General features: G+C 37.1%; 1 protein-coding gene across 1 annotated transcript; it reads left to right on the forward strand.

Moving 5' to 3' along the window:
- Positions 1-25107, forward strand: LOC123529183 (3-hydroxyacyl-CoA dehydrogenase type-2-like). Its single transcript, XM_045309405.2, has 6 exons — positions 1-94; positions 3846-4010; positions 5059-5223; positions 17637-17769; positions 19253-19357; positions 24478-25107. The coding sequence occupies exons 1-6, from the start codon at positions 71-73 to the stop codon at positions 24666-24668; spliced, it is 783 nt and encodes a 260-aa protein (XP_045165340.1). The 5' UTR covers positions 1-70; the 3' UTR covers positions 24669-25107.

The raw sequence follows: 25107 nt of genomic DNA on the forward strand, positions 1-25107 counted from the left end.
TGTATGGTACGGGTACGGTACGGGATTAGTAGGCACAACCTTGTTACCTGCCCTTTAAAACTCTTCCACGATGTCTCGAATTGGCACGTTAAAGGTTATTCTTCTGAAAATTGGTCGATTTTTCCTTTGTACCATGATGTCATTTAAGAATTTTGATAGATACTTTTGAACATGTTTTCCGTGTGCCTATATATGATATCAATTTAATGATAACTTTATCCACAGACATAAATTGGTATTGCCCTGGCACCTCCCATCTCTAGCATTGGCATTCTGCACGTTTGGTCAATTCTCGATATTGACATAATGGATAAGATACCGTTTCCCGGTATTAAACGCCCGTTTACGGTGAGGGGGGTGCAATATATCATAAAAACATGAATAGACAGTCCAGAACCCAAAAATGAATCCATATTAATATTTTTAAAAGTTATAACTTTTAAACCTACACATATGTGGTTATATTTTATTTGAAGAAGCTTTTGAATGGCTGTTCAGTTGTGACATTCGAATTGCCACAATCATTTTTTTGTTATTCTAATATGACTTGCAATGGTTAAGTCATCACAGTTAACAATTCGCAATCAATTGTGCCCTAATGGAACTATTCCGCAAGTCGTATTGCCATTTCCTGTCCTAGCATGTATGAACAAAGGAGCGTGACGACCTACCATTTGGCGCCATGCATGAGCGAAGAAACAGTTCTATCATATTTGATCTAAGTTTTACAATAGGACATATTAGAATCGAAATAATTTATAGCGAAACTGTGTTTGAACAATATACACTCTGGCTGTGCCCTTGTGAAGTTGTTACGCCTGACGTAAAACTGCCCATTGAATATAAAAATGCTTTTGCTATATATTATTTCTTAAATGTAGGCTACAGATTAATATATTGATATGCATGATGTGAAAAAAATTCCCACTACAGTGTTTCAGATTAGCGGTCGTGCAGTTGCCCAGTGCAAAAAACATATATGAGCTGCGTGTTATGAAAATAAATTGGCCAACACACTTGGCATATAAATCAAATGCATGTTTGTCGCGTGTACGTAAACAATACTACCTGTTATTGGAAAACAATGATCTCCGATTGGTCAAGAGCGCAAAGCAGCCACCACAAACTCCGCTTTTGATAGACAGGCGAAATAGCTTCTGACAGGGTAGTTCTTTTGTGTAATCAGTAAGATATGCATTCAACATTTTTTTATGCGTCCTGGAATATTTTGGCGTCCTTTTCCAAAAAGTATGTGTACAAACAGCAGAATTAAGCGTTTCCGAGAACCCTGACACTGGTGTCATGGCCGCTCCCATGTAACGAGTTTTACAATGTAAAATGTGCAGTTTTTAGGGGGTTTTTTTTGTGAAAATATGGCAGTTTATTCAAGGTGTTTCCAAACCTCTATCAAGCTGTGCCTGTAGGAAGTTATTTACACAGGTTATTACCAGTTACTATGATCATGATGTGTTCATAAACAGCTCTTTCACTAGAGCTTATTAGTGACCAATTGATTATGATATTTCACACGATACCTAACAGTTGTTGTGTTCATGAAGTTTGCTTAGAAGAGACTAACTTTACTATGTTTTTATGCCCCCGAAGGGAGGCATATTAGTTTTCAACTGTCAGTCTGTTCGTTAGTTCGTTCGTTCGTTCGTTTGTCACAACGTTAACTTTTTGCATGAAGGCACTTTACTCGCAAACCACTGCACCCAGGACCTTCAAACTCCACATGCTGATAGTACTTATTGAGTATACCACCCCTACAGACTTTGGGGTCACCAGGTCAAAGGTCAAGGTCACAGGGGCCAATGTTAACTTTTTGCATGAAGGCCTTTTACTTGCGAACCACTGCACACAGGACCTTCAAACTTCACGTGCTGATAGTACTTATTGAGTACACCACCCCTACTAACTTTGGGGTCACCTGGTCAAAGGTCAAGGTCACAGGGGCCAATGTTAACTTTTTGCATGAAGGCACTTTACTCGCGAACCACTGCACCCAGGACCTTCAAACTTCACATGCTGATAGTACTTATTGAGTACACCACTCCTACTGACTTTGGGGTCACCAGGTCAAAGGTCAAGGTCACAGGGGCCAACATTAACTTTTTGCATGAAGACACTTTACGTGCAAACCACTTCACCCAGGACCTTCAAACTTCACATGCTGATAGTACTTACTGAGTACACCACCCCTACTGACTTTAGCGTCACCAGGTCAAAGGTCAAGGTGCTGCTCGGGCATATGTCACCATTAGTGACAGCTCTTGCTTTTATATAACTTTAAAGTAAGAGTACTGATTTTCATTCTAGATAACATAAATAAAATTCCTGTCTTCAAAGACCCTTCAGAAGTTATGCAATGGTGATTTGTCCGGCTTTTAATGTGATTATTGTGATTCAGTATAAAATTTTATTCTTCCAGTCCAACCATTCAAATAGCTGGGCTACCAAATTTCAAGCTGGGCTACCAAAATTTTCAGTCTAGGAGCCCAGCTGGCTACCTAGTTAAAAAGTTAATCTGAAACACTGCGCTATAGAATCATGTAATGAAATAGTCTCTGGTCATGCAATGTTTATTATCTTCAGATATATCTATGCAATTTGCAAATGCTTCCTTTCATTTATCATGCTCCCACATTTATGTGTAGGGCAATTAGCATTGCTGCTGTCTGTACGCCCATCCGTACATCCCAAAATCTTGTGTGTCAAACTCCTCCCACACTACTAGCCTGATTTGCTTCAAACTTTCACTGATGAACAAGCTTGATGTGAAGATGACCATTAAGGAAGGAACTTTTTAACACATTTATGGCATTTTGATAGTTTAACTATAATAGAATATAAAGAAAAATTTGGTGTGTCCCTCCCACACTATTAGCCTGATTTGCTTCAAACTTTCAGAGGAACAAGCTTGATGTGCAGATGACCATGAAGGAAAGAAATTTTACTGTGCCTTTTTTTAGCTCACCTGTCACGTACAGGGTGAGCTTTTGTGATTGCCCTTTGTCTGTTGTCTGTCAACAATTTCTTGTCCTATGGACCATTTTGAGTTTTATACCTATCAAGATCTTTTTCCTACATTCGTGAATGCATGTGTAATTTTTTTGTTTCTATGTATATGCACTTGTTAATCACTTGACGAAAACATCCAGGAGGGCAACTTAAATTAATTTTATGGTTTAAGCATCAGCTACATGATGCTAAAGTCTGATTTTCTTAAAAGACAGAATATTGCATTATGCGCTAGAAGGAACTTTTACTAAGCTAAATCTTGTAGGGGCTGCCAGATAAAAAAAATCTGTTTGTTTTGCTTGACTGGTTCGACCAAACTTAAAATACAGTGGCACTGATTTTGTCAGAAACATTCTTATATTAATTTATTAAATACCTAACCGTTAGTTCAAATATATCTGAAGAGTAAATACAAAATTCTAAAATTGCATCATCTCTGTTATCTGTATCCCTGTGGATTTTGTTAGTGAATGTGACTTTTTTTGCTGCATTGTTTTCATGCTACATGTGATTCATACCTGTCCAGTGTAAAAGTATGTCGTAATGACATATTCCTTAACTGGTATCTTTAACTGGCTTGCTAGGTCAAATTTCAGAAAAAAATTCTATGAAATCTAGATTAAGTTTAAAACTGGATTACCTGAGATCTTGAACTAGGTCTGTCACTAGGTCAAATCATAGAAAAACCTATCAGTGTGTCATACATATATTTAACGTTAAATAACCAATTTCAGGTGAGCAGCTGTAGGCCACTATGGCACTCTTGTCAATAATATTACATGAACTTTCTGGCATGCATACATGTTTGCTTGTTGTACTTTCAGAACAGTGTGAGTTTGATCACTGGTGGAGCATCAGGACTCGGAAAAGCCACTGCTGAGAGATTTATTCGTCAGGGTGGCCGAGTTGTCATCTGTGACTTACCAAAGTCAGATGGTAAAAATGTGGCAGAAAGTTTGGGAAAGGATTGTGCATTTGCTCCAACAGATGTAAGGAAGACTTGAGTGTTTAACTGGGGTTTTTTTTGTGTCAAAAATTGTTCATATGCCAAATAAAATGGCTTATTTGAATATAGGAATTTGTGACTGATGTGAGACAGTGGATTTGAGATTAAAAGAAACTTTCACTAATTGAATTTTCACATGCCGTGTAAATGTCTGGCTGGAGCTCTTTAGGTGGTAATGAGACTCTGAATATTTACTGGAGAACCAGATATCTCCATCCACACCTTCAAGTAAAGATAGATTTTTTTTCTTGCATACCATATTCTTCAATTCTTTTAAGCACTATTGTATTATAGAAGCTTATGAATTGATGCGTATATTCATGAATTACAGCACATGGGTCATCTTGATAGGTTTTTACAGCACTAGCAAAAACATTGGAAAATTCTGCTGGCATGCAAGGAAAGCTTACCTCACATAGGTACATTGGTTCACAGGAGAGAAATTATTTGCAGCCTATTTTTATGCCCCCACTTTGGGGGGGACGTATAGATTTGCCCTTGTCCGTCCTTCCGAAAATGTTGTGTCGCGCCTAGCTCCAAAAGTATTTGACGTAGAGTCACAAAACTTTACAGGAATGTTGGTCAGCATGTGTAGTTGTGCACCTGGGGTTTCGCGTCCAAATTCATTCAGTCCTGTATGAGTTATGGGCCCTGACTTTGTGAAAATTGGTCATTTTAGTGTTGTGTCGCGCCTAGCTCCAAAAGTATTTGACGTAGTCACAAAACTTTACAGGAATGTTGGTCAGCATGTGTAGTTGTGCACCTTTGTGTCCTTTGTCATATTTGTGGGGGCATCTGTGTCCCATGGACAAATTTCTAGTTTAACTTCTCTATTGATAGAGCTGGGACTTGGATCTAGGAGTGATATCTTCAAATTGATTAAATTCTTCACAAGATAGATTACAGGGTACTGAGTTGCACTCAGTTATTTCAAAAAAGGTATGAAACTTTGGTAGTACATCTGAAACCAGGTGCTTCCATATTTTAAAGCTTACAAGATGGGAATAATTTGAATTTCCTTTTTGCTGTAGGTCACAAGTGAATCCGATGTAAGTGCAGCTTTAGAAATGACGAAGGATAAGTTTGGACCTTTGGATAATGTAATCAATTGTGCTGGTATTGGCGTGGCTGTAAGGACATACAACTTTGCAAAAAGCCAACCTCATCCACAAGATCTCTTCAATAAAGTTTTATTAGTAAGTTATAGGTTTGTATATATAATTTGACATGGAAGGCTTGTGTGTACAGCGGTGGATCCAGTATGGGCAGACCTGGCATTTCCACCCTCTCCTTCAGCCTCCCCAACCTCCTTTTTAGCTCGACTATTCCAAGAATAGGGGAGCTATCCTACTCGCCCCGGCGTCGGTGTGAGCATGAGCGTTACAGTGAGCGTCACACAAATGTTAAAGTTTGCGTACCACCCCAAATATTTTCAAAGTCCATTGAGATATTGCTTTCATATTTTGCATACTTGTTTACCATCATGACCCCAGTCTGTAAAAAGGAGGAGGCAACTCTATCAAGCATTTTGACTGAATTATGGCCCCTTTTCGACTTAGAATAAATGTTAAAGTTTGCGTACCACCCCAAATATTTTCAAAGTCCATTGAGATATTGCTTTTATATTTTGCATACTTGTTTACCATCATGACCCCAGTCTGTAAAAAGGAGGAGGCAACTCTATCAAGCATTTTGACTGAATTATGGCCCCTTTTTGACTTAAAATAAATGTTAAAATTTGCGTACCACCCCAAATATTTCAAAGTCCATTGAGGTATTGCTTTCATATTTTGCATACTTGTTTACCATCTTGACCCCAGTCTGTAAAAAGGAGGAGGCAACTCTGTCAAGCATTTTGACTGAATTATGGCCCCTTTTCGACTTAGAACCAATGTTAAAGTTTGCGTACCACCCCAAATATTTCAAAGTCCATTGAGGTATTGCTTTCATACTTTGCATACTTGTTTACCATCATGACCCCAGTCTGTGTAAAGGAGGAGGCAACTCTATCAAGCATTTTGACTGAATTATGGCCCCTTTTCGACTTAGAATATGCTTATTGTAATGTTAAAGTTTTACTCATTGCTTATATTATACTATCAAGCACTGAGAATAGTCGAGAGCGCTGTCCACTGACAGCTCTTGTTAGCTCACCTGAGCGTGAAGTGCTCATGGTGAGCTATTGTGACTGGTCATTGTCGTGCAGTGTGCATCATGTGTCATCCTTACAACATTTGCCTTGCTAACACTCCAGAGGCCACAGTTGTGACCCAATCTTTATGAAACTTGGTCAGAATGTTTGTCTTGATGATCTCTAGGTCAAGATTGAAACTGGGTCATGTTGGGTCAAAAACTAGGCCAGTAGGCCAGATCAAAGGAAAATTTTGTTAACACTCTACAGTCCACAGTTTAAGTTTAAACTCATGAGAATTGGTCAGAATGTTTGTCTTGATGACCTTTAGGCCAAGTTTGAATCTGGGCCATGTGGGATTGAAAACTAGATCACTAGACCAGATGAAAGGAAATCTTGTTAACACTCTTAAGAGACCATATTTTAAGTTTGAAATTCATGAGCATTGGTCAGAATGTTTGTCTTGATAAAATTTAGGTTAAGTTCAAATCTGTATCATCTGGGGTCAAAAAACTAGGTCACCCAGTCAAATCAAAGAAAAACTGTGCAATAGGGGCTGCATTTTTAGCTCGACTATTCAAAGAATAGTCTAGCTATTCTACTCACCCTGGCGTTGGCGTCGGCGTCACACCTTGGTTAAGTTTTTGCATGCAAGTACATACAGCCATCAATTAAAGGCATATAGCTTTGAAACTTATTTTTTCTTTTTCTAGGTCAATTACCAACCTCTCTGGGTTAAGTCCCATAACTCTGACATGTATTTTGAGCAAATTATGCCCCCATTTGGACTTAAAAATTTTTGGTTGAAGTTTTACATGCAAGTTACTATCTCCAAAACTAATGCAGATATTGATTTGAAACTTCACATGTGTCTTCGGGGTTATTAAACTAGTTGATAGCAGCAAGTCCCATAACTCTGACTTTCATTTTGGGCAAATTATGCCCCCTTTTAGACTTAGAAAATTTTGGTTAAAGTTTTACATGCAAGTTACTATCTCCAAAACTAATGCAGATATTGATTTGAAACTTCACATGTGTCTTCGGGGTTATAAATCTAGTTGATAGCAGCAAGTCCCATAACTCTGACCTTCATTTTGGCCAAATTATGCCCCCTTTTGGACTTAGAAAATTCTGGTTAAAGTTTTGCGTGCAAGTACATACAGCTATTTCTAAAAGGCATATAGATTTGAAACTTATTTTTTCTTTTTCTAGATCAATTACCAACCGCACTGGGTCAAGTCCCATAACTCTGACATGTTTTTTGAGCAAATTATGCCCCCTTTTAGACTTAGAAAATTTTGGTTAAAGTTTTACATGCAAGTTATTATCTCCAAAACTAATGCAGGTATTGATTTGAAACTTCACATGTGTCTTCGGGGTTATAAAACTAGTTGATAGCAGCAAGTTTCATAACTCTGACCTTCATTTTGGCCAAATTATGTCCCCTTTTGGACTTAGCAAATTCTGGTTAAAGTTTTGCGTGCAAGTACATACAGCTATTACTGAAAGACATATAGATTTGAAACTTATTTTTTCTTTTTCTAGATCAATTACTAACCTCACTGGATCAAGTCCCATAACTCTGGCATGTATTTTGGGCAAATTATGCCCCCTTTTGAACTTTGAAAATTCTGGTTAAAGTTTTGCATGCAAGTACATACAGCTATTGCTAAAAGGCATATAGATTTGAAACTTATTTTTTCTTTTTCTAGATCAATTACTAACCTCACTGGATCAAGTCCCATAACTCTGGCATGTATTTTGGGCAAATTATGCCCCCTTTTGGACTTTGAAAATTCTGGTTAAAGTTTTACATGCAAGTTTCTATCTATAAAACTAATGCAGATATTGAATTGAAACTTCACATGTGCCTTCAGGGTTATTAAACTAGTTGATAGCAGCAAGTCCCATAACTGATATGCATTTTGGTCAAATTATTCCCCCTTTTGAACTTAAAACTCTTTTGATATTTAACCTTTTTGGGTAATATTTTCCTGCTTCTAGGACAATATTTCAGATAGTTGAGCTTGGCTGTCTTACAGACAGCTCTTGTTGCTTGGATATTCATGAAATTTGATCAGAATGATCTTCTTGATGAAATCTAGGTCAAGTTAGATTATTGGTCATCTGGGTCAAAAACTAGGTCACCTGTTCAAATCAAAGAAAAACCTTGTGTATGCAATAGGGGTTGCAGTTTTCATTTGAAGTGCATGAAACTTGGTCAGAATGTTTGTCTCCAAGAAATCTTGGATTAATTTTTTTAGCTCACCTATCACAAAGTGACAAGGTGAGCTTTTGTGTTCGCACAGCGTCCGTCGTACGTGCGTAAACTTTTGCTTGTGACCACTCTAGAGGTCACATTTTTCATGGGATCTTTATGAAAGTTGGTCAGAATGTTCACCTTGATGATATCTAGGTCAGGTTCGAAACTGGGTCACGTGCGATCAAAAACTAGGTCAGTAGGTCTAAAAATAGAAAAACCTTGTGACCTCTCAAAAGGCCATATTTTTCAATGGATCTTCATGAAAATTGGTCAGAATGTTCATCTTGATAATATCTAGGTCAAGTTCGAAACTGGGTCAACTGCGGTCAAAAGGTAGGTCAGTAGGTCAAATTATAGAAAATCATTGTGACCTCTTTAGAGGTCATATTTTTCATCGGATCTGCATAAAAATTAGTCAGAATGTTCATCTTGATGATATCTAGGTCAAGTTTGAAACTGGGTCACGTCCGGTTTAAAACTAGGTCAGTAGGTCAAATAATAGAAAAACCTTGTGACCTCTGTAGAGGCCGTATTTTTCATGGGATCTGCATGAAAATTGGTCAGAATGTTTATCTTGATGATATCTAGGTCAAGTTTGAAACTGGGTCAACCGGTCAAATACTAGGTCAGTAGGTCAAATAATAGAAAATCCTTGTGACCTCTCTAGAGGTCATACTTTTCATGGGATCTGCATGAAAGTTAGTCAGAATGTTCATCTTGACGATATCTAGATCAAAGTTGAAACTGGGTCAGGTCCGGTCCAAAACTAGGTCAGTAGGTCAAATAATAGAAAAACCTTGTGACCTCTGTAGAGGCCATATTTTTCATGGGATCTGCATGAAAATTGGTCAGAATGTTCATCTTGATGATATCTAGGTCAGGTTCGAAACTGGGTTAACTGAGGTTCAAAACTAGGTCAGTAGGTCTAAAAGTAGAAAATCCTTGTGACCTCCCTAGAGGCCATATTTTTCAATGGATCTTCATGAAAATTGGTCAGAATGTTTATCTTGATGATATCTAAATCAGGTTTGAAACTAGGTCACGTGCGGTCCAAAACTAGGTCATAAGGTCAAATAATAGAGAAACCTTGTGACCTCTCTAGAGGTCATATTTTTCATGGGATCTGCATGAAAATTGGTCAGAATGTTCATCTTGATGATATCTAGGTCAAGTTCGAAACTGGGTTACATGCGGTCAAAAACTAGGTCAGTAGGTCAGATAATAGAAAAACCTTGTGACTTCTGTAGAGGTCATATTTTTCATGGGATCTGCATGAAAATTGGTCAGAATGTTCATCTTGATGATATCTAGGTCAAGTTCGAAACTGGGTTACATGTGGTCAAAAACTAGGTCAGTAGGTCAGATAATAGAAAAACCTTGTGACTTCTGTAGAGGCCAGTTTTTTCATGGGATCTGCATGAAAATTGGTCAGAATTTTGATCTTGATGATATCTAGGTCAAGTTTAGAACTAGGTCACATGAGCTCTAAAACTAGGTCACTATGTCAAATAATAGAAAAAACGACGTCATACTCAGTTCATGTGGGGATAGGTGAGCGATTCAGGACCATCATGGTCCTCTTGTTATCTGGGTCAAGATTGAAACTGGGTCACATGCGGTCAGAAACTAGGTCAGTAGATCAAATAATAGAAAAAACTTGTGACCATTCTAGAGGCCATATTTTTCATGGGATCTGTATGAAAGTTGGTCTGAATGTTCATCTTGATGATATCTAGGTCAAGTTTGAAACTGGGTCAACTGCGGTCAAAAACTAGGTCAGTAGGTCTAAACATAGAAAAACCTTGTGACCTCTATAGAGGCCATATTTTTCAATGGATCTTCATGAAAATTGGTGAGAATGTTCACCTTGATGATATCTAGGTCAAGTACAAAACTGGGTCACATGCCTTGAAAAACTAGTTCACTATGTCAGATAATAGAAAAACCTTGTGACCTCTCTAGATGCCATATTTTTCAATGGATCTTCATGAAAATTGGTCAGAATTTTGATCTTGATGATATCTAGGTCAAGTTTAGAACTAGGTCACATGAGCTCTAAAACTAGGTCACTATGTCAAATAATAGAAAAAACGACGTCATACTCAGTTCATGTGGGGATAGGTGAGCGATTCAGGACCATCATGGTCCTCTTGTTATCTGGGTCACGTGGGGTCAAAAACTAGGTCACCAGGTCAAATAAAAAAAAAAAGCTTGTTTACACCTAGGGGACATATTTTGAATTCAATCTTCATAAAACTTGTTCAGAATGTTATCATGAAGTCATGGATGATGTCAAGTCTGGGTCACGTGGGGTCAAAAACTAAGTCACGAGGTCAAATTAAAGAAAAAGCTTGTTAACACTCAAGAGGCCACATTTGTGGTCCAACCTTAATGAAAATTGGTCAGAATATTTGTCTCCATGAAATCTTTGACATGTTGAAAACTAGTTAGGTTGGATCATAAACTAGGTCACTAGACCAAATTGAAGAAAAATCTTGTTTACACTCTAGTAGAGGTCGCATTTTTGCTCCAATCTTCATGAAACTTGGTCAGAATGTTTATCTCCTTGAAACTTAGCTTTCGCAGCCATATAGAGACTTCATTTATGGTTTGATTTGATACAAACTTCCAAAATATCTTCAACAACAATAAATTTTGGATTCCATGACAAATCAGATCCAATCGTAGGTTCCAGAGTTATTTTATATCTTATTACCTCCCCTTATTGTAATCAAAATGGATTTATATCTGTAGGTACTTAAATGACTTATTTGAAATTTAATTATTGTCATTAGTTAGACTGAGCCAATCAGGGTAGATAACTATGGACTGATTTTATGTCAAATTACCTCCCTTAGTGGCAAATTAAAATGGGTATATCTCTGTAACTAATGAAGATACTGATCTGAAATTTCATTTATGTCAACAGATTTATTTGGCAGATCCTTTTTTTGTTCACTTTCAATAATTTTCTTTTTAATTACTTCCCTTTTACGTTACTATAAATAGCTTATTTTAGTAACTTTTTTATTATTGGCCGTAGGGAAAAACCGAGACCACTTTTCTGTGGTACAACATGGATGGTACCTCTAATTTTTAGGTGTATTTTGACATATCTTTACCTTGTAAGAATTTTTTTTTCTTTTTGGTTAAATTTCTTTCCTTTGTTGTTCCTGTCCTTTGGACTTAGATATTTTTTCTGAGGACCTTCTTGTCCTCAAGTGCAATGATAACAGGTGAGCGATATAGGGCCATCATGGCCCTCTTGTTTTTTTTCAGTCTTAATGGTTGTTATACATAATTACATTTTTAGCTCACATGTCAGAAAGTGACAAGGTGAGCTTTTGTGATCGCGCAGCGTCCGTCTGTGCGTCCGTCCGTAAACTTTTGCTTGTGACCACTCTAGAAGTCACATTTTTCATGGGATCTTTATGAAAGTTGGTCAGAATGTTTATCTTGATGATATCTAGGTCAAGTTCGAAACTGGGTCACGTGCGATCCAAAATTAGGTCAGTAGGTCTAAAAATAGAAAAACCTTGTGACCTCTCTAGAGGCCATACTAATCAATGGATCTTCATGAAAGTTAGTCAGAATGTTCACCTTGATGATATCTAGGTCAAGTTCGAAACTGGGTCACGTGCCTTCAAAAACAAGGTCAGTAGGTCAAATAATAAAAAAACCTTGTGACCTCTCTAGAGGCCATATTTTTCATGGGATCTGTATGAAAGTTGGTCTGAATCTTCATCTTGATGATATCTTGTTCAGATTCGAAACTGGGTCAACTGCAGTCAAAAACTAGGTCAGTAGGTCTAAAAATAGAAAAAACTTGTGACCTCTCTAGAGGCCATATTTTTCAATGGATCTTCATGAAAATTGGTCTGAATGTTCACCTTGATGTTATCTATGAAAGTTCGAAACTGGGTCATGTGCGGTCAAAAACTAGGTTAGTATGTATAAAAGTAGAAAAACCTTGTGGCCTCTCTAGAGGCCATATTTTTCATGAGATCTTCATGAAAAATTAGTGAGAATGTTCACCTTGATGATATCTAAGTCAAGTTTAAAACTGGGTCACGTGCCTTCAAAAACTAGGTCATTAGGTCAAATAATAGAAAAACCTTGTGACCTCTCTAGAGGCCATATTTTTCAATGGATCTTCATGAAAATTGGTCAGAATTTTTATCTTGATATGTAGGTCAAGTTCAAAACTGGGACACATGAGCTCAAAAACTAGTTCACTATGTCAAATAATAGAAAAAAAAACGATGTCATACTCGGTTCAAAACTGGGTCATGTGGGGACAGGTAAGCGATTCAGGACCACCATGGTTCTTTTGTTAAAAATCACTCTTTGGTAATTACTTTGCCGAAATCACCGAAAGTGCGAGTAATATATATTAATATCGAAATAATTCTTTTATACTTCAAGTTTTTGAGACTTTAAAAGTATTTTTCAGAATATTTTGGTCATTAATTGATTTTCTGTGGTAAATAAGAACAGTGTATTCTGCAGAACTAATGTTATACTTATGATAACAAAAACAAAGAAATCTTTCAGATGTCGACATGGAGATCTAAAACACCTAAATTACCACCAGGTTGTTAATCCCGCCCCTTGTCATCCATTTTGTAAGCAATATTCCTTGATTTATATTGACATCATGGTAAAAAGTTGAATATTTCATGCCAAGATGATTTATGTCTGTACTTTCCAATGCCAATGACAATAATATTTTTGTTGTCAATGTGTATCTTTGTTCGGCTTGTCTGTTACATCTGTTGATAACATCTTAATTGAAATATGTGTTGTCTTGCAAGTAGACAGATGGTGGATGTGGATTGTACATTACTTACATGTCATCATTCGATATTATACAGCTATTTGCAGCTAAGTTCTGCTCTAAAAAGACATCAAATTATAGCATAACCTTATTAACACTCTAAGAGTCCACAGTTTAAGTTTGAAAGTCATGAGAATTGGTCAGAATATTTGTCTTGATAACTTCTAGGCCAAATACGAATCTGGGTCATGTGGGGTCAAAAACTAGGTCACTCTATCAGATCAAAGGAAAAGCTTATTAACACTGTAGAGGCTACATTTCTGATCCTTTCTTCATGAAACTTGAATGTCAGAATGTTAATCTTGATGATTTTTAGGCCAAGCTTGAAACTTGGTCATTTGGGGTCAAAAACTAGGTCACTAGGCAAGATCAAAGGATAATCTTACACCCTAGAGACCACATTTTAAGCTTGAAACTCAGGAGAATTGGTCAGAATATTTGTCTTGATGACCTCTTGGTCAGGTTAATATCTGGGTTATGTGGGGTCAAAAACTAGGTCACCTGATCAAATCAAAGGAAAAACTTGTTAACACTCTAGAGGCCATATTTATGATCCTATCTTCATGAGACTTAGTCATAATGTTTATCTTGATGATTCCTAGGTCATGTTCAAAACTTGGTCCTGTGGGGTCAAAACTTAGGTCACCCGATCAAATCAAAGTGTCCTTATACAAGTAAACGAGTGAAACCGGCTTCATTAGAAGTGGTTATCAGTAATATGTTTTATGAACAACTGGGTTTCCATCTTAGATACCGCAAACTGCACGCTTAAATGCATTTTTGTCGAGCCCGCTTGCTGTGAGCTCGATATAGTCATCACTTTTGGCGGGTCTGTTTATGTGCGTGCGTACGTATGTACGTCTGTGCGTCCGTCCGATTTTGTCTGGACCTTAACTTTGACATGCATGGACCAATCTTGTTTATATTTGGCATGAATGTTCACCTCATTGAGAAAGAGTGTCATGCGCTAACCCCATGTTCCTATCTCAGAGGTCAAGGTCACAGTTGGAGGTCAAATGTCAAATTGAAGTTTGTCTGGAGCATTTTTTCTTCATGCATAGTGGGATTTTTATGTAACTTGGCATGAATAATCACCATTATAAGATGGAGTGTCATGCATAAGAACCAGGTCCCTAGATCTATGGTCAAGGTCACACTTAGACAACTAGCGGGCTCAACATTCTGCCCGTGGGCATACTTGTATGACAATAGTAGTAAATTGTCAGTGATTACCTCCCTCTACAACTGCATTAGAGGTCTGTGATTACCTCCCTCTACAACTGCAGTAATTGTCAGTGATTACCTCTCTCTACAACTACAGTAAATGTCTGTGATTACCTGTCAGTGATTTCCTCCCTCTACAACTGCAGTAGATGTCAGTGATTACCTCCCTCTACAACTGCAGTAGATGTCTGGGATTACCTCCCTCTGCAACTGCAGTAGATGTCTGTGATTACCTCCCTCTGCAACTGCAGTAGGTGTCAGTGATTACCTCCCTCTACAACTGCAGTAGATGTCAGTGATTACCTCCCTCTGCAACTGCAGTAGATGTCAGTGATTACCTCCCTCTGCAACTGCAGTAGATGTCTGTGATTACCTCCCTCTGCAACTGCAGTAGGTGTCAGTGATTACCTCCCTCTACAACTGCAGTAGATGTCTGTGATTACCTCCCTCTACAACTGCAGTAGATGTCGGTGATTATATCCCTCTACAACTGCAGTAGATGTCGGTGATTATCTCCCTCTACAACTGCAGTAGATGTCGGTGATTACCTCTCTCTACAACTGCAGTAGATGTCTGTGATTACCTCCCTCGATGTCAGTGATTACCTCACTCCACAACTGCAGTAGATGTCAGTGATTACCTCCCTCCGCAACTGCAGTAGATGTCAGTGATTACCTCCCTCCGCAACTGCAGTAGATGTCAGTGATTACCTCCCTCTACAACTGCAGTAGATGTCAGTGATTACCTCCCTCTACAACTGCAGTAGATGTCAGTGATTACCTCCCTCCACAACTGCAGTAGATTACACTGGGTCCCCTTTATAACGCTGTCATTGGGGTCCAAAGTTCGAGACCTGGGGATCTAGCGGGGTTACATTTATAATGCGGGTTGGCCGTATATGCAATATACCCCACCCGCCTGTGTAATGCATTAGGCGCATTTTGAACGCTGCTTCATGTTGTACGAGAAATTCTGTTCGTATAAACGGGACATTAATTTGTCATATATTCTACTGGAGAATATTTAAAAAATCCCTGAGAAGTATGAAGGTTATTCTTGTCTTTAAACCTGTTTTGTAAACCAATTGTTTAATAAACTAAGCAGTAGGGATTTGTATTACATGAGCTTTCTCTTTTGACTTTTTAAAAAGTATCTTACCCCGAATAATCTACTTTATGACTCTTTTAACAGCTCTGATTCAATTTTCCGCCATTAAATGTACATAGAATTTAGAGCAATGTCACATTGATATCATACATGTGATAAGCTGAGAATCCCAAAACTGGAGGTTTGCCATTTTTCAGCTGGAGTTGGGGTCTCAAAACTGGAGGTTTTTCATCGACATAAAGTAAGCGCGCGGACACATAACTTAGACAAAATCCAACATTCTTGGCCATACATTAACGTATATAAGTCTGCACCAGAAGAAACAATCCTCATAACTCTTGATTTGAATTTTGACAGAGTTATGCCACTTTTTAACCTACACTTTTTTGTTAAAGTTTTATATAACGTCTAATATCTCTGTTACATTCAAAGCTATTGACTATTGTGCCCCTTTTACTGGCAAAGCTTTAATTCAGAGTCAATCACTGAGAAAAGTCGAGCATGCTGTTTAACATAAGCTCCCTCTTGTTCTAACTTTAAATTTTCTTAACAGATTAAATTTGTATAAACAAAGTCTAAATTTAGGTCTGAAATGGTGGTGAACATGCATTAATATTATTTTACTCGAGGACTGAAAAAAAACGAAGCTCTAAATTGGTTTGAACACAACTCATAAATTATGTAAATTCCTTACCCCCACCCACTTTCGTATAAAAATAACGATGATTTTGACATGAAAATGCATCAACATGTATTTACCCTTACCAAAATAATGTAGATTGATGTTATCAAATAAATGAGTGTGTGTTTTCATCCAGTTTCAATGAAATAAGTCCAATTTTAGTAGCAAATTAATTTGGTAAACATTGGAAGAAAATGGCGAAACTGCATAAGGGGAAATAACACTCCTGTTCTAAAAATAGTAATGGGTTGGTTTTCCCAACAATTATTTATGTGATTTTATTTACTGGACAAAACATTTCTTTGAATAATCAAAATTCATTTCAGTTGGGATTATTTCTTATGACTGGGAGTTTTTTTATTCCAAACTGATAAAAATTGGTGCCTTATTGGCATTGGAATGGACCGATATTTGGCCCCGTGAGACAGGTGGAAAAGGCCCTGTTTGTCTAATCCCTTATCAAAACAAACAATTAACTATCCACCTGTGAAAAACAACTCTTTCCTCCAGCTATATATGTGTCAAACATGTATAGCACACAAACAGTCGGTGACACTTTGATTTATTGTGTAAAAAAAAAACACTCCTCGGTAATTATCAACCCCGTCATAATACTGATCTTTTTTTTTTTTTTTTTTTTGAAAAGCGGGAGAAATATGGTTTTGGTCGGGAGACGGGAGGCAAGGTGAAAAAATCGGGATTTTGAGCCTCCCGCGCGGGAGATCACATGTATGTGATATTGCTTTATGTATTACTGCTACATTCTGTGAAGAATGTAAATAGATATTTAAGAAATAATAAGTTCCCAAACGTGGTTTATCATAGAATAACCCGTGTTTCGCATAAGAACGAAAAACTCGGATTATCCTACAATAAATCACACTTGGGAACTTATTATTTCCATTCTAACACGACATACTAGTATCAACAGTGTTAGAAAAAATGGAAACTACTTTTTATGACAGTGCTACGCACCTGTATCAGATAACGTCATTGCACGTGAGTGGTTTATTGCAGAATAACCCGAGATAGATTTTGCTCTATATGTATGTAGGTTATTTGCTGGTCAGGTTTAGAATAAAAGATATGACTTCTTTTATCTATGAAAGAAAAATCATACTCAGAATTTTAATTCCAAAATACAATTTTATTCATCCAGATTGCTTTCTGAAATAGGATTGTGGCCTAGATAAAAGACACCTGCCTATTTTTGTGCTATTCAAGAAATAACTTTCAGCAGTTATCAACAGGTTGTAAAGTCAAACTATGTCACTAGTTAAAGGCGAAGGAAGCCTTTGATACTTTACCTATAATCAGTTCGGTAAAGTAAAGGTGTTGAAATACTTTAATTTACTGTTTATGCAGACCAATGTGGCAGGAACATTCAATGTGGTACGACTTGCAGCCAGATATTTCAATGAAAATGAAGGCAATGCCGATGAACAGCGTGGAGTTGTTATAAACACATCCAGTATTGCAGCATTTGATGGTCAAATTGGTATGTTGCCTTAAGATGTTTAGTCTGATTATATTCTGGTAATTGATTCCTTTGAGACTTTGACATCTGATTATTTACACTTAATTATGTTCACTAAGCCTGTGGTTTGAGTAAAACTTTCACTGCGTCTGTTCATAACCAGAACATTCAAATTTATCACCAAGGTGTTTTGTGTAAATAAGTTTGCAAATTGTTAAAAGAAGTCATGGCATTGCTGGCAGTAAATGCTGAGTCATTGTGTTGACCAGTGTTTTTATGCTCACCAGTGTGAGCTATTGTTACAATCTGTGTCCGTTGTCAGTTGTCTGGCATTAGCTTTTCACAATTAAATAACTTCTTCTCATGAACCGTTATTTGACTATCACCGAAGTTGATCTGTAGCATCATTGTAAGGTCATCTCTCAAATTTATTCAAAAGGAGTTGTGGTTCTTGGCCTTCTTACTCACATATTGATGATAAAAAATATGTAAAGTTTCTAATCTATAGTATTCTAAAAAAAAAAGTTGACCTGAACAAAACAGAAGTTTAGTATTGTAGAAAACCAGAAGTGATGATTTTCTGAGATAAAAAGGGCTATAATACTGACAAACACAGAGAGCTACACATTTTGACCTACTCACTAATCTTATAATAATAAAGATGTGTACAAAGTTTCAAAGCTACGGACAGAAACAAGAAACTAAGTAAAAAGGCCATAATTATTACAAAATGCATATCACAGCTGAGTTCTAAGCCTATATATTTGCCTAGAGGTGATAAATAAGTGTATAAATGTTCAGAGCTAATACTCTCATACTAGTTGAGTAAAATGGTGTTAAACAAAAAATTTCACAAAGAAATTCTAGTTTTCTAACTGCAAACTACAAAAAAAAACTAAAATATTCCAATTTTACAAGATGTACAGAGTACAAGAAGGGCCATAATTCTGACAAATTGCATGCATGAGTTATGGTTCTTGTCCACCATGCTCAGCTTATGATTTGCAAAGTTTCTTTAGGTTTTTTGAAAAGTGGACCAAGAGGAACAAATATTTTAACTAAAAAAAGCTCAGCCAGAGTGTATGTTTCAGTAAATTCTCAGACAATTTCAAGACTTTCTGTGGTCAGAAACTTGGTAGGTGGTCAGAAACTTGGTCAAACGATAGAAAAACTTGATAAACACTCTGGAGGCTACATTGTCAGCCTGATCTGCATAAAACCTGGTCAGAATATACGACTATGAATTTAGGTCATATCTACAGCTGAGTCATCTGGGATGAAAAACTGGGTCACTATGCGAAATTATAGAAAAACCTTGAATGTTTACATTTCATAATGTATTCTTAATCTCCCATATTTCTATCCGATCTTGATAAAACTTGGTCAGAATGTTTGCCATAACAAAATGCTGTTACGATTGAACGGACCTTGTAAAGCTTTTGTGTTTAAGTTTTGTCTTTGTGCATGGAGAATGGAAACCTAAATGTAATGTTGTTTGTTTTAGGTCAGGCAGCATATGCAGCCAGTAAAGGGGCCATTGCGGCCATGACACTTCCTCTAGCCCGTGATCTTCATGTTCGGGGTATCAGAGTTGTAACCATAGCACCAGGTAAGTCTGCTTTGTGATTAATGCACAGTTTTATGATATGAAGAAAAGACAACAAACTAAGATTAAGGTTAAACTCCTAACTTTTAAGCTCGTCTAAGTCAGAAGTACTCAAGGTAAGCCAAGTTTGTTCATGAACCTGGTTTCAAACATTGGCCCCACCAGTGTAGATAGACTTATATAAGATTGAAAAAAATTTTTTGTCTAAAACCTCAAGGCCTAAAGCTTAGATATTTGGCATGTTTCATTGTGTAGTGGTGCTGTACAAAATGTGTTCAAATAATGTCTGAACCCCTTCACAGTTCACTTGTTTTACATAAACTTTTAAAAACTTCCTGTTTGAAACCTCAGTGTTGGAGCTTAGATATTTTGCTTGTAGCATTGTGAAGTTGTCTTCAACCAAGCCTGTTAAAATCATACCTCAGGGGTTGAATTTAACCCCACTCAGTTTTATTTTTTACAAAACTCATATAATGAAAAAGTGCTCAAGGTAAGCTTAGTTTGTTAAAATCATGTACCTGGGGTCACAGCTGGCCCAACCAGTATATATAGACTTATAAAAAATTATAAGAATTTTTTTAAAAATCTTCTTTTCTTGCATACCAGACGGGGATTTCCTGTATTTTTACCGGTGCTGGAAAAATCCATCTTACACCCCGGGGTGTAAGATGACTCTCGTGCTTTAAATGACGTAATACGAACTACATATATGTAGAAGATTTATGTAGTTATTTATATTTTATTTCGAAAAACGGAATAAAAATCCAATACCTTGACAGTTCCTCTTTGTTCCTGATAGTATATTTCTCGATTCAAAACACGTTGTTTTATAAAAAATTCATAACGTTACGCTGGAACTGATAAAAGAAAACCGGAACTAAACATTGTTATTTGTCTTTGAAACGTCATGACGTCTTTCCTGTTTACGGACGTTGATTTCCCGCGCTTTGTTTAAATACGCTGCTAGAAGAAATAGTTCTAAAAAGAAAGCCGTTCGACTGATTTTATTTTTATTATTGTATCTTTATATCGGTATACAAGAAAAAGATTCTGTCACTGGTTATAGGTTCAGATGGGAATATCCGGCTCTCGGGTAACTGTTTAGGCGGTAACTCGGTAGGAACCTCGTTACCGCCTAAACAGTTACCCTCGAGGCCGGAAAATCCCATCTGCACCTACAACCAGTGAAAGAATCTTATAGTCTAAAACCTTGAGGCTAGAGCTTAGATAATTGGCTCTACCAAGAAATAGTGTAAGATGAGCGATGTAGAGTTTTCAAAATGCTCTTGATGGTAATACTCAAGGTCATTTTTAGCTCACCTGAACTTTGTTTAGGGTTAGCTTTTAGTATAGTTGGTCAAGTTTGTTCAAATGGTTCACGTTTAAAAGACTTCTTCTCATGGACCCCTTGATGGATTTTCACGGAACTTGGTCCGAAGCATCATAAGGTCCTCTCCCAATTTTATTCAAATGGGGCAATTGACCCAGGCCCTATTAGGGGCCGCTAGAGCTCGAATTAGAAATAACATTAAATAACCTCTGCTCATGAACTGCTTGATGGATCTCCACCAAACTTGGTCAGTAGCATCATTATAAGGTCTCAAGCTGACTTTGCTCAAATGGGGTTGCTTGGTCCTTTTTAGAGGCCTCTAGAGCTAAAAATAAAATTACCTTTAAAGGTCCATTAATAAGGGAAAGTGAGTTGGCAATTTTTTTCATAGCCAGTGCATAGACTTCTGCAAGACACTAAATAATGAAGATTGGCAGGTCAAAATTTACAGAAGGTCTTTGGAACTCAAAGAAATGTATGTGTATTATGTTGAAATTTCAATGAATCGACAGAATGACCCCCCAGGTCTTTTTAACTTTCTTCATACTTCATAGAAAAATAATTGTACATATACTGCGATTTATTTCGAATTTCTACATACCAACTTTCATTTTCCAATAAAGTGAAATAGTTTCTGTGCTTTTTAAAAGAAATTAAAATGTTCACTTTCCTTAGTATTGGACCTTTAAATGACTTCTTCTCATGAACAGCTTCATCAAACTTGGTTTGTAGCATTATTGTAAGGCCCTCTTCCAAACTTATGCAGTGATGTAGTTTTGCCCTTTTAGGGGCTGCTAGAGTAAAAAATAGAAAAAAAGGCCTTAAATGACTTCTCATGAACTGCTGGCTGGATCTTCCTCAGACTTGGCCTTTGGCGTCATTGTAAGGTCCTCTTCCTAATTTGTTCAAATGGGGGCTCTTGGCCTCTTTTACGGCCCATTAAAGCTAAAAATAGAAAAACTTTTAAATGACTTCTTCTCATCAGCAGCTTGATGGATCTTCATCAAACTTGGTTTGTAGTATCATTGTTATAGGTCTGCTTGGTCCCTTTTAGGGGAACCTAGAGCTAAATTTATAATAGAAACAAATTAACAACATCTTATCATGAAGTTTGTTCTTATGGTTATGCAGTTTGGTGTGTCTCAGCAAAATATAGAAAAAAAACTTCAAATAACTTTTTAGCTCGACTATTCGAAGAATAAGTAGAGCTATCCTACTCACCACGGCATCGGCGTCGGCGTCACACCTTGGTTAAGTTTTTCGTACCAGTCCACATTTTGACAAAGTCTTTTGTGATAAAGCTTTGAAACTTTCAACACTTGTTTAACATCATCATGGCTAGTTATAGGCAAGAGCACATAACTCCATCAAGGATTTTGGCTGAATTGTGGCCCCTTTTGACTTAGAAATCATGGTTAAGTTTTTCGTACCAGTTCATATTTTGACAGAGTCTTTTAAGATAAAGCTTTGAAACTTTCAACACTTGTTTACCATCACCATGGCCAGTTATAGGCAAGAGTACATAACTCCATCAGGGATTTTGGCTGAATTATGACCCCTTTCGACTTAGAAATCTTGGTTTAAGTTTTTCGTACTAGTTCATATTTAGACAAAGTCTTTTGAGATAAAGCTTTGAAACTTTCAACACTTGTTTACCATCACCATGTCCAGTTATAGGCAAGAGCACATAACTCCATCAAGGATTTTGGCTGAATTATGGCCATTTTTGACTTAGAAATCTGGGTTAATATTTCGTACCAGTTCATATTTTGACAAAGTCTTTTGAGGTAAAGCTTTGAAACTTTCAACACCTGTTTACCATCACCATTTCCAGTTATAGGCAAGAGTACATAACTCCATCAAGGATTTTAGCTGAATTATGGCCCCTTTTGACTTAGAAATCTTGATTAAGTTTTTCCTACCAGTTCATATTTTTTGTAAAGTGTTTGACATATGGCTTTGAAACTTTTATCACTTGTTTAGTATAATAGTCTCTATCTGTAGGAAAGAGAACATATTAACTCTGTCATCTATTTTGGCTGAATTATGGCCCTTTTTTGACTTTGAAATTGGTTCTGTTTTCATACAAGTCCATGTTTTGTCAAAACTATTTGACATATGGCTTTTAAACTTTTTTTTTTGAACACTTGCTTATCATTATGATTTACGTATGTAGGCAAGAGTACATAACTATTTTGACTGAATTATGGCCCTTTTTGGATTTTGAAATTGGCTCATATATTGCCATTTAGTGCAAGACTTATCGAAATCAAAGTAATACAGGAACATTGTTTGTCTAATCTATTTATTTCTTTTGTCTGAATATCCGTGGAAATATTTTGACCCCATTCTTCAATCAATTCTTCGAATAGTCGAGCACGCTGTCATCAGACAGCTCTTGTTTAATGAACTGCTTAAAAGAATTTCACCAAAACTAGTTAGAAGCAAGGTCAGATGGTTATGGTTTTCTTCAGGTGAGCGATTTAGGGGCCTCTTGCTGTAATATTCAAGGTTATTATGTAGCACTGAGGTTGATTTCATACTGTTTGATACTCAAGATTACTCTTTGGTACTGCAGTTGATTCCATACTTTGAAAGTACTCAAGATCTTTCTGTGGTACTAAGATCAATTTCATACTGTGATAGTACCTGGGTTCATTCCATGGTACAGAGATTGATTTCATACTCTGATAGTACTGAAGGTCATTATGTGGGCCTGGGGTTCATTCTGTACTGTGATTGCACTGAGTGCCATTCTTTTGTACTAATGTTGATGTACTGTAATTGTATTCAATGTCAATTTGTAGTACTGAGGCTCACTTTATACTGTAATTTACCCCAAGGCCAGTTGTTGGTACTGAGGTTGGTTCCATACTGTTAATAGTACTCAAGGTCATTCTATAGTACTGAGGCTCACTTTATATTGTAATTTACCCCAAGGCCAGTTGTTGGTACTGAGGTTGGTTCCATACTGTTAATAGTACTCAAGGTCATTCTATAGTACTGAGGCTCACTTTATACTGTAATTTACCCCAAGGCCAGTTGTTGGTACTGAGGTTGGTTCCATACTGTTAATAGTACTCAAGGTCATTCTATAGTACTGAGGCTCACTTTATATTGTAATTTACCCCAAGGCCAGTTGTTGGTACTGAGGTTGGTTCCATACTGTTAATAGTACTCAAGGTCATTCAAATGCCTGCCCGCTTAGCTCAGTAGGTAGAGCGTCGGTCTACGGATCGCGGGGTCGTGAGTTCGATCCTCGGGCGGGGCGTATGTTCTCCGTGGCTATTTGATAAACGACATTGTGTCTGAAATCATTAGTCCTCCTCCTCTTATTCATGTTGGGAAGTTGGCAGTTACTTGCGGAGAACAGCTTTGTACTGGTACAGAATCCAGGAACACTGGTTAGGTTAGCTGCCCGCCGTTACATGACTGAAATACTGTTGAAAAACGGCGTTAAACCCAAAACAAACAAACAAGGTCATTCTATAGTACTGAGGCTCACTTTATACTGTAATTTACCCCAAGGCCAGTTGTTGGTACTGAGGTTGGTTCCATACTTTTAATAGTACTCAAGGTCATTTTGTAGTACTGTGGAAATACTCAAGGTCAGTTGTTGATATTGAGATTTATTACGTACTGTAACAGTATTCAAGGTCATTCTGTGTGACTGAGGTAAATTTTTTGTGCAGTGTGTAACAAAGGCACATTCACTATAGGGAGATGAACCACATTTACCTGCTAGAGCCAGTAGGTATTTTATACACATTTAAAAGGTTTATTTTTATTTCAGGACTATTTTTAACACCACTTCTAGAGAGTTTACCAGAGAAAGTGCGAACAACTTTAGCTAGTCTGACACCATTTCCAAGACGCCTTGGTCACCCAGATGAATATGCACATATGTGTCAAGCTATCATTGAAAATCCAATGATGAATGGTGAAGTTGTTCGAGTTGATGGTGCAATAAGGATGATGCCGTGAACGAAATGTAACTGACTGGCAGAATTATAGATATGTTTTACAATTCATAATCCAGGTGATCATGGAACAATCAGTTAGATATTTGCAGTTATCCATGTGGTGCAGAAAGACCTGCATTTGTGATATCCATTTGACTGCATTTAAGAACCTGGGTTAGAAGTAATGGGATCAAATTCCTGTTTTCAGTCTGAAGCATTGTTTTGTATTGATGCCCCTTTATATTTATGTGAATTTTTATGCTGTGATTTATTTACTCTGCAGGAAGGACTTTTTTATATGGGCATATGAAGAAAAAGTACAATAATTTTGATAAGTGTTTTCTTCCTACTAAGAAAGTTTGACAAATATCTCTCAACACTGAGAGTTTCCCACACCTCTGTAAAAATTTGAGATGTTTTTGATACTATATGAATACAAAGCAAAATAAAAGTGAAGTTTT

Source organism: Mercenaria mercenaria, chromosome 13 (assembly GCF_021730395.1).
Source record: "Mercenaria mercenaria strain notata chromosome 13, MADL_Memer_1, whole genome shotgun sequence".
In the NCBI taxonomy this organism is placed as follows: domain Eukaryota; kingdom Metazoa; phylum Mollusca; class Bivalvia; order Venerida; family Veneridae; genus Mercenaria; species Mercenaria mercenaria.